This window comes from Lithobates pipiens, unplaced genomic scaffold (genome assembly GCF_037356315.1).
Source record: "Lithobates pipiens isolate NorthernLeopardFrog02 unplaced genomic scaffold, aLitPip1_a1.2 Scaffold_25, whole genome shotgun sequence".
In the NCBI taxonomy this organism is placed as follows: Eukaryota; Metazoa; Chordata; class Amphibia; order Anura; family Ranidae; genus Lithobates; species Lithobates pipiens.
The window spans coordinates 150,948-162,183 of record NW_027507787.1 but is presented as its reverse complement, the minus strand read 5'-3'; the positions used below and the strand labels follow the sequence as shown (position 1 = coordinate 162,183).

The 11,236-nt window shown below is 42.2% G+C and overlaps 1 protein-coding gene across 1 annotated transcript; it reads left to right on the top strand.

Moving 5' to 3' along the window:
• The first annotated feature begins 6,305 nt into the window (after positions 1 to 6,305).
• Positions 6,306 to 10,572, top strand: LOC143929847 (uncharacterized). The gene is made up of 4 exons (XM_077453821.1): positions 6,306 to 6,408; positions 8,016 to 8,130; positions 9,539 to 9,591; positions 10,178 to 10,572. Exons 1-4 carry the CDS (start codon positions 6,395 to 6,397, stop codon positions 10,299 to 10,301), a joined length of 306 nt encoding a protein of 101 aa, XP_077309947.1. The 5' UTR covers positions 6,306 to 6,394; the 3' UTR covers positions 10,302 to 10,572.
• Positions 10,573 to 11,236: the final 664 nt, after the last annotated feature.

Here is an 11,236-nt window from a genome sequence, read left to right as displayed (position 1 = left end):
ATAGGGGGAATGGCAACCACCTGACACTTGTGTATTGTTGCAATATGTAGATGACCTATTGTTATGTTGTCCGGATAACGATACTTGTTTAAAAGCCACTCTATCATTGTTACAATTCCTTGCTCCTACCCCCCAATGTTACCTTTCAGCGATGCACTTCTTTTAACTTAGCACAGCTTTTACCATTACAGACAGATTTGACAGGGGGGAGTAATGATGATAATGGTGTAGACACAGCACAAGATACTCAGGATTCTGACACACTTTCGTTTCAGGACATAACATCTGATGAACACGATTGTTTTCAACTTATGGAACAAGAAACCACGGGGTTCCCACATGTCACAGACATACCCATTGCAAATGCAGAACACACACTGTACATAGATGGTAGTAGATTTGCCGATGACAAAGGTAAATATCACACAGGTTATGCTGTGGTAACGGACACACAGGTAATTGAGGCAAAGTCACTACCAGCACACATGTCGGCACAAGAAGCGGAACTAACCGCTCTAGAGAAAGCCCTAGAACACTTGGAGGGACAAGAAGGGAACATTTACACTGATTCCGCATACGCCTACGGAGTTGCACATGATTATGGCCACATATGGAAAGCTAGAGGTTACCTTACAGCAGCAGGCACACCTGTTAAACATGGTGAAGGAATCAAAAGAGTCCTGAACAATCTTCAAAAGGTTATAAGAGTAGCCATCATGAAGATAGCGGCACACACGAGCGCAAAAACAACTGAGGCAAAAGGAAACGCATTTGCAGATTTAACTGCAAAGAAGGCAGCTCTAGGGGAAGTAAGCCCTGAGACCTTAGCCACGGTACAGGTGAGTATGCCCGAAACCACATGGCAGCAGCTAATCGAACTACAGGAACAAGCAGGGGCTATTGAGAAGGACCGTTGGGTTAAGGAGGGAGCTGCACCAGGCCTTGACAATGTATGGAGAGAAGGAGACAAAATATGTCTACCCGCTTCTCTATACCCCGCAATGGCAGCGGCTGTCCACTTACCCACTCATGTCAGCTCCAATTCTATGTATAGGATTGTAAGCCAAGGATGGCTAGCCCCTGGATTCAGTAGTACTGCAAGGAACTACTGTGCTGCATGCCAAATCTGTCTGATTAATAACCCAGGACAGAGAGTGAAAACCCCACGTAAACATCAGGTCCGGGCCCAATATCCCTTTCAGAGACTGCAGATTGACTACATACAAATGCCTAAGAGCGGCCCCTTTGAATTTGTTCTCGTGTGCATCTGCCTATTTTCAGGCTGGCCCGAAAGTTATCCTGTAAAATCAGCTACTTTTGCCACCGCCAAGAAACTGATTACTGAGCTGATACCTAGGTTTGGTCTCCCAGAAACAATAGAATCAGATAGGGGGACACATTTCACGGGAGAAATAATGCAAAATGTGATGGCAATGTTAGGGGTTCAACAAAGTTTTCATACTCCTTACCACCCACAGAGTTCAGGATCAGTAGAAAGAGTAAATGGTACAATCAAGCTGAAAATACAAAAGGCCATGCAGGAGTTGAACAAACCATGGCCTGAGTGCCTACCCTTAGCTTTGTTCTCTATTAGGTACACCCCAACAGGAAAAACCGGGTTATCCCCATATGAAATACTGTTTGGAAGTGCACCTAGATTAGGTTTATATTTTCCTCAAAGTATGCAATTACAATGTGATAGTTTAACTACGTATGTAATACAGTTGCAACAGCGTCTGACTAAAATCCACAAGAGTGTGTATTCTTCTCTTCCAGACCCTAATTCTGTCACAGGTACACACGATCTACAACCAGGAGACTATGTGTATGTAAAGAAACATACCAGAAAGACACTGGAACCAAGGTTTGAAGGTCCTTTCCAGGTGCTATTGATTACAGCAACCTCAGTGAAATTGGAAGGGAAACCTACCTGGATCCACGCTTCTCACTGTAAAAAGGAGCCAGTTGGCAAATGACAACATGTATCTTTTTATTCTTTTTGTTTCAGTAATCCTGGCTAATAGTTTGGTTACCTCACAGAATAAAATACACAAGGATGGAGGATTTTCTAAAAAAAATGTTATTACTGAAGTTTAAATATGCTTATGCCCAGAAGTCAGGATATGAGAAATGTTGGATTTGTAGCAAATTACACCCCAGCACAGCAAGTATACCACTGATGGCAGTTCCTATAAACTATACTGACCTTGCTAACAGTAGCATTAACATAATTAGAACAAATACCAACGAGACAGTAATGTTTAAGTCAAATGGCCTCGCCTTTTCCCCTGATTGGTGTTTCAACCTAGGGAAAACAACGGGAGGAAATGGAGAATGCCAAGACAGCAAATTTAACTTGTCCATTTTTATACCAAAAGCTACTCCTGGGAGAGACACGGTCTTCTACCCTAGTATAACCCACACACACCAATCGTTAGCTGAGTTCCTCGGTAATATTTCAGACAACAACACCAGGTGGTTAGTGAGTAACCTATCTCTTTATGGATACACCTCCCTTTATAGAAATAATATCGGTAATAGATCAGTAGCACTGGGAAATAGTATATATATCTGTTGTGAGGATAAATGTTATACTTGGATACCTAGAAGAGCTCAGGGATGGTGCTACCTCGCAAGTTTAGTACCAGTAATGGGAGTAGTAGGTGATGAACGAGGTGATCACCTATTAGAAGCTAGCATGCACCCTAGGTATCCCCTCAGGTATCGTAGTAAAAGAGAAATATTCCTGAAGAAGGACATGGCATGGGCTTGGTTCCCGTCCTGGACAGGATGGGGTATAGACTTAATGAAAAGACTAAATAACTATACAGGAATTATTAATGATGTTTTGGAGAAAAACTCTGATGACATTACTAAGTTAAATCTGGAGACCAGAGCCATCAGACAACAATTAGAATTACATGAATTAGCAATTGAAAGTATGAGTGCAGCACTGACAGGACTCTGTGAAACTACTGAGGACTATGAGTGCTGTACTTGGATACATAACACCAGCATTGAGGTACCTGACTATTATGACATCATTGCACAACACCGTACGGAAGTAAAGAATTTACAAGAGAAGGCCCGAAATATTGGTCGCGACTGGGATCCGTTTGGTGGAACTTTTAGTTTCTCAGGGTTATTCTCTTGGGTTAAGAAGGCAGCAATGACGATTATAGTGGTGCTCTTATTCGTATTTTTCTTTTATGCATGCTTTAAACTGCTCATGTGCTTTTGCAAGAAAGCCAAGGTAAATGATGCGGAAAAGATGGAACTTTTGTGAAGATAGGTGGATTTAGATCCTTGACATCACCCATCTAGCAGAAAAGCCACTCTTCCTGAATTTTAGATGTTGGTACTGTCCAGGGGGATGGGTGTATACCCCTCTGACAACTCGCGGTCAGGGAGAGTACTCTGGATATAGGCCGACTAGAACTTGTTCAGGTGGACCCAGGGCAAGAGGGAGGGGTGATGTCAAAGGGGGAAATGTAAGGATTAAGGTATGTGGAAACAAAATGGTTGACAGTATGTCTTTACTAAATACATGTCTGTCTTTATCCTTCTCAGTAAAATAAGGACTCATCAAGAAGAGGCCGCATCAGCCCTAAAAAGCAGTCTACGCCCAGAAGATTGTCTTATCAGCTGATAACACCCGGAGAATTGCTTTTTCTTTGCAAAATTGTTGTTTTTTTACATTGCTGATGCTTGCCCTTTTCTGTCTATAAAAGAAGTAATAAAGAGCCTCAGAGTCAGAGTTAAGCACGGACTTCTGAGCAGAAATACTGAATACCTCCGTGTCTCTTTGCTTAGATAAGAACTCTAACTAACAATTGGGAAACGGTAACATAACCTGACAAATAGGTGACTTGTTGAGGTCACACCTAACATACTACACATCAGACATACACAAAGATTGAATGTTTGTGTCCTGTATGTCCTATATTTACTGCCTTATCATTTGTATATCAGGCTAAGCAGTGTTTCTCATGGATCTACCTTTCTGCATCTTAGGGATACACAGCAGGGGTTTGTTGGCTGCAATCCTCCAGGGAGTCACAGCATTGGGGACCCCTTACTTGTTCGACCTGAAAATTGCTATTTGTTTTTTTTTTTCCCTGCGACCTGTGTAATTTTGAGGTCTGTGGATCCAGGAATCAGGGACTGCTGGTGTCGCACAGACACAAATGGTACCCATTGGAAGCCATAGTATATGACTTCTCATGCGTCTTGCAGTCCCAAGTCGCAGGTTGGGTCGCACGGGTGTGGGAACCCTAAACTTATCTGTCCCTTCTGATTGAGGTTTTGCTACACAGCAGGAATACTCATCATGGCGTTATTGTTTTATTTTGCAGCGGACCAGAAAGATTGCAGCTGTAAAGGCTGTCTGTCTTTTTCCTCAGTGTCTGCTTTTATGTTGTTGCACAGCAGAAATACTCAAGATTGAAGCTTGTTGGTGCTTTCTGTTTCAGAAAAACACAATGCTGCAGGTTGCTCGTGTCCTTTCTCAGTGTTGGTTCTATCTGAACTACACTACAGAAGTGCATGACAGAAAGGATTGTCTTGTGTTCCATATTTTTCCCTGTGGCATAGCAGAAATGCACAACACGGGAGTTGGTGTTCATATTAATCTTATAACTGTATTTGGTGGTTTGTCAGAAATACACAACATAGAAGTTTGGGTCTTTCTGTCTTTATAGCCTTGTTTTGCTGTACATAGGTAAAGCACAACAGTAAAGGGGGTTCCTGTCCTTTCCGTATTTATATATCAGTTATGACCTAGCTAGCTGCACTAAAGAAATACGCAGCATTTAGGGTTTGCTTGAGTCTTAATGTTTTTACGTCTTGGCAGCACATCAGAAAACCAGACTATGAGGACTGTTTATCTACGTTGAGGTTCAGATTTGGGTCTCTTCCCATATTTGATATATTGGTTTAGCTAGTCACACTCAGGCACACAACATTGTTGTCTATGCTTGTGTCCTTTCTGTCTAAATCTATTGTGCCGTGCCCACAATCTATGATCATTTTATTTGTGATATTAATAATGCATGTATCACCTTTTGTATTTCAGCCTTCTTTTCCATGGAGGGGCCAGGAGTTCGGGCTGCAGCTGCCACATGTCAGAAAACCTCGACCCCTTGCATTCAGGGATGCCAGAACCATTTCCTAGGGTTGAAGCCCTGTAGGGTTATGGGACACTGGAGGAAGGGGATAATGAATCGCCCTGTTTAGTAAGAACTTGGAGAGTTCTGTTCAGAGGAGTATTAGGGCCTGAGGATGAAGTATAAAGATGTATACCCGATCGAATAGGTTTCGGCTCGGTGCATGGCCTTCATTTTGCCCTTTTAGCAAAACTAGACATAGCAATATGGGTAGTCTACTCCTGCTAGGGACTTTAATCTCCTGAAGAAGGCTCTCAGGCGTAAGTAAGGACATAGATTGGGCATGCCTTAAACCCAGGGTTCAAGCTTCTGTTAATCTATTTCCCTTAAGTAGGCTTCCCTTTAGTCTTTTGCTGACATAAAGATAAAAGGGAAGCAGTTTTATTTCCCTCAACAGGATAGTGTTAAGACAGGCCCTCTTATTGATTAATGTAGTGTCCTTGTCTTACACAGGTCTCTTATTTATCTTTTTAGTGGTTCTAAGTAGCACCTACAGGCATAATAGGCCATGGTTGTTAGATGTGTGAGATAGGCAACATTGCTAACCTACAAGTTTAACATGTTTTCTGATTCCATTTTTAAGAGCCCATTTCACCTAGATACTGCATCTGAAGCGGAAAAGGCAGGAACATCTGTGGAGCAGACCTGCAGATCAGCCGCATGATCCAGCTAACATGCCTTCATCAAGCATATGAGCGTATGGAGTGGAGGTAAAGCTCACTGCAGAGCCAAGGTTCGCCAAGAGGGTTTTGCAGTGGCCCCACCCTAAGGTAGGCCTGAGGTACTTGTTTATCCTCTCAGGTGTGCCGTCCTGGAAGATGACTTGAGAAAAGTACCAGTTACTTACCGGTAACTGTCTTTCTGGGAAATCTTCCAGGACGGCAGGCCTACTTCCCGCCCGTTGGAGGAGGGAAAATTCTAGAACACTAGAAGGTGAGTACCTATGAGGAATGATTTCCCTTGTGAACCTGGTTCAGGAGTTACTTCTCTACAAACTGAGGATCAAGGGGAAGGGTGGGGACTTAAAACAGCTGTCGATTGATTGTGTTTCCTGTAGGGAGGAGCCTCTCATCTCTCAGGTGTGCCGTCCTGGAAGATTTCCCAGAAAGACAGTTACCGGTAAGTAACTGGTACTTTTTTAAATTGTGTTTATGGGGTTCTTAATGACTGCCTTTGTTTTGTAGCTGGTGAGGTGCCCATCAAGGGTGAACTATGGTAACGGTGAACAGATGACAAATTGGAGGTATGGGTTAAATTTGGCTTATAAATGCAGTAATCTATTGGACAGTTTAAGTGAACTGTTTTGATAGTTTAGGTACCAAATCCTGGTATTGTATACATCTTTAACACTACTAGAAAGTCTATCCTGAAGCGGTTTCTCAAACTAGTGGGTTACAATAGACCAGCGGTCTCGATGCAGCCTGGAGCCAGATGTGCTCCTTTTGCTTGCCTTTATCAATGACAGAAATTATGCCTCAAGGCCGTATCTCTTCACGCACAAACATGGGACACTATTTCTCCCATGACACCAACAATTTCTCCCCTAATACCTAACTATTTGGCATGGTTTATGCTCAGTGGGCACATTCCAGGCCCTAGATTCTAAAGGTCAATTTACTGTAATTTTAGAAAGTTTGTAGACCTATTGCATGGGTATGAAAGTTTGCTTCAATTGCATTAACATATATTGCTACAATAGCCAGCTATAACTTCAGTCTTGATAAAACTAATCTGTATAGGAATAAAAACCTAAACTAATGCAGCCACCACTTCGGGAAAATTGGTGAGCTTTTTTGGCTTTAGTACAGCTTGTTAACACCACACTCGCTGTGTGCAATTCTGTAGGAGATAGTTGCCAGTCAAGCTTATGGGTGTAACATGTTCCTCAATTTGTCACCCAATTTGAGTTCAAAAACGCCTTAAAAAAAAGTTACCCTATTTATTTATTTTTTTACAAAATCCAATCACATAGGGGGCACAATCGCCTATGTTTGAAGTTTCTCTTTAAATGAGGCACCCAGGGTCTGAGACCTTGCATGTTGTCCTGTGCTCCACTGAATGTAAAGCAATGCACATCGCACTGCATTACATTCTTTCCTGGCCTTGACGGCTAGGTAAATTGTCAGTGGGGCCTGGAAGTGATGTCACTTATGGGTCAGCAGCAAGAAGGGGAGAGCAGATGTGCATCTATACCAGTCTCAGGCCCACAGATCATCAAATGGAGCCTGGGGTATGTGGGGTGTAGAGCATTTTTGTAGGGGTGGGGTTTTTATTTCTACCTGACGCCTGGGGTTTGTTCCCTTAATCATGAAGTATGGAGGCTGCCATTGCTCAAGTCTGTGGGTTTGTTCTGGCTCTCTAGTGCTTTGGCCTCAACACTTTGAGTGTGACCTGAGAAATAGAAGATTCTGACAATTGCAGAATGCTTTCTTTTTGATTAACATTTTAAAGCAACATTAGCCAGGTAACAAGTCCATTAGTTCCTGTACTGTTGAGTAAGCCATAGCAAAGTGAAGCAAAACATCTTCACTATGCTCCCAGTATGGAATTATCTAGGGTGGTTTTATTTGTGTGTTTTTGGGACTAGGCATAGGAAGCCATAGAGGCTTCTATTGTGGTTTTCACCTGAAAATGTCAGTTGCTTGGCTGTCATACTAATACTCTTAACAAGTATGCAGAGACTTCTAGCCTTTCATGATCTGCCCACTTGAGGGTGACCTGAAACACATGAAGCCAGGTGTTGAGCAGAACAGCAGGTCAATTTTGGGTTGTCAGTGAGCCCCTTTCATTACTTTTTATAAACTTTATTAACCTTTTTTATATTTAACCTCAAACTTCTATCTTTTGTAGACATGTTGACATTAACAACTTGGTTTCTATTGGAAGCCTTGACCACTTCAAGATGACGGCTGAACACTTCAAGCATGATGGAATCCCTTCTCTTGTCCTGCAGCATTTGTGGATGGTGGGTACTAAAACTCATTAAGGATGAAGGCCTAGCTTGGTTTGCTAGGTTTCAGCAGGGTTATGAGCTTTTGTTCTAACTCTTGGCTTGGGTTAGCCACACTGTGGACCCACAAATGAATTTAGGATACTAGTCTAGCTGGGTTTGCTAGGTTTCAGCAGGGTTATGAGCTTTTAATCATAACCCTTAGATGTTGGGGTCTAAGAGAAAAGTACTTGTTCAGTTGGAAGTCCCTGGGTAGAAATTTGCTCCTAGGTTGTGGGTTGAGCTTTGCTGGAGCAGGGCGGGGCACTGCAACACTGCTCCTTCAGACTCTGTTGGCCTCTTTAATCCACCTTTTGTGCTTACCTTGCAGGTTATCGGTTTCTAGGAGCTTCTTTCTGCCATAGACGGGGATAGATGGCTGAGCATTTATTTTACTCTAAAACCTTTTGGGAAAGTCTCCAGAGAGCCCCTGCTCTCTGCAAGTAAAAGGGTCTGCTGTTCTGAGACTGTCTTGCCTTTCCTATTGTGAGCTATGATTGGGAAACTGGGCTGGCCGATGGGCTTCTCTGTAGCAGAGGGCTTGGAGACTGGGCCAGTCTCAGTCCTTGATTGAGGGCGAGTGCCCAGCTCTTCATGAGGGTCAGTTCTAGGGCTGATTCAGTCTTCTTGCCCTCTGCTGCAGTGCGGCTTGGAAGTTGGTCTAGGGACTCAATCATAGCTCATGATGCGACTGGGGGAATTCTTTGACTGCACATTCTTTCTTCCTGGGAATACAGAGTGTTGATTTGGAATGCTCCATGGTGTTTCTTGGTTAAAGTGTGAGGGCACCATACTAGAGCCAACAAATACTTTGGACCAAGCCAACATCAATACTCTTATTCTTGGGTCAGACTTTTTGGTATTGTGTTAGACCTTTTCCCTTAAGGGCATAAGTGTTCTAACATGTACCATTCCCATTTAACAAATAGGTTTAAATGGTTTGTCTTACTGTGAAGCGCCACAAAGGCAGTTCAACAGATTGCCCACTTTGTTCTCTGCGCACTTTGACCCCATGTGGAGTATTTTCTAGTAGATCCCTGAAGCTCATTCTAGTGGTGGTTTTATACAATGCCAGTGATTCCCCTTTGCTGGTCATTTTATGCCCACCCTGATGCAGTGAAGAATGCAAATTTTCTGTTGGTTGCAGGCTTTGGTCCCATTAGCGCAGCTATTTATTTAATCTGAGACACTGGAGCAGTTGAAGGGATTTTACAAATATTGGTTGATTCATTGCTGGTTCTTCAAGAGCCCAGCCAGGAATGGTTATTGTGGTTTTACAATGTCTGTCACATCCATGTGAGCCGGGCCTTGCTGTGGAGTTTGTTTACTTGTTTTAGAAGCCTTTTATCCTTTGTGTTTTTAACGGTACCTCCATTTCATTCAGATGGCTGGCTGGGCAACACTGCTAGGTTCTGGCAAGACTGGTGTGGGAGATTGGTAAGCATCCATACATAATATTTCCAGGAAATCTTTGTAAAGGGTACAATGGTAAATTAAGGGTTTATCTTTTGATCTGTCCTTTAGACAATGCGCATAAGCTTAACAAAAGCATGGCAAGTGTCTGGTCCATATGCTCTCTTCCATTCAGAATCTTTATAAATGGTCAATACTGGCTTTCTGCAGGTCATTTATGGAAACCCTATGGCTGGAAACGGATTGCATACAGACTATAGAAGGGCTAAGCCAACATTGGCACTATTCAATTTCCATCAGCATCTGGTATAATTAACCTTTTTTACACTTTGCCTATCCTTGATAAGTTGATGGAGATGTCCAGGAACTGTTATGTTTAGGAGGGGTCTGAATATACACTGTACCAAAGTGGGGAGAGCATGTAGGAATTAAGAAAGTTGGGTGGCTTTTAAATATTACTGGTTCACCTTCCTAAGCTATGCGATATTAATGGCAACATTTAACTAATTTAAAAGTAGGTGTAATGCAAATATGGCTGGAAATGTACTTTAAAGACATTGCTTGGAAATCTTTTGTCTCTAACACTATACCTTTCCTCTTTGTTTTTTAGCTGTTGTCTACAACTTTTGCTACTATACTTGGAGTGTTCGTTTGCAAGCAAGGCCGAGGTGAACTTCAATCATCCCAGAGACCTCATTTTATCACTTAATCTGATTTCTTCTTTTTTTGTTTAACTTGCTTTTTATTTTTTCTGTGGTCGTATTGGGTCAGTGACGGTGAACCTTGGCACCTCAGATGTTACTACATTTCCCATGATGCTTGTGTAGTTGAGCATTATGGGAAATGTAGTTCCAAAACATCGGAAATGCAAAGGTTCCCAATGACTATTGGGCAGTAGCCTTTCTGATTGCTTAAAGGGCCAGCCTCTTCTGATTGCAATGTGAAATAAAAACAATTGTACATGGCTAAAGAATAAATGTTGACATGATTATTAAACATGAGAAATGTCGTCCATCCTTTACTATGTTTTAACTAGATGGGTAGTGTGCTTAAACTTAAATGAAATGGTAATTAAAGACAATGTGGGGGGGCGGGGGGAAGGAACCACCTTTGCTTAACACTTTTTAAAATGTACAACTTTAACATCAAAGTGTTTTTTGTTTTTTTTTTAATTATCCACTTTTATAAGCGTAACTGGTACAGAATGAGAGCATGCACATATAAAAACATCATTTTATTCCAGTTTGGTTAAAATTCACATTTACATGACCCTAAATTTTATATCAACTACCCTGCAGGATAACCTAACATACAATACATAGGCCACGTATTCTCATATGGTCTGGTGATGGTGGATCCCTTAAAGTCAATGTGTTTTGTCAATTAGCAAGACTGGTTAAGGATCATACAGGCAGGTAACAAATCCTAATAAACCTCATAAGATCAATGTACAACCAGATGACATACAAACTCATGAATGTTCATTGACTACCTCATGTGCCCGTGTAGGACGGGCATCATTCTAAAAGGACTCACCAGTGCAGCCTGTTTCTGGTGTTGATGTGCAGTGAGATCACCGCTGTGGACAGATTACTGATCCATTGTACTGGGCCACTGATTGACCTTGAAATTGTGTGATTGCTGTCTACTCCGATGTCAGTGCTGCCAA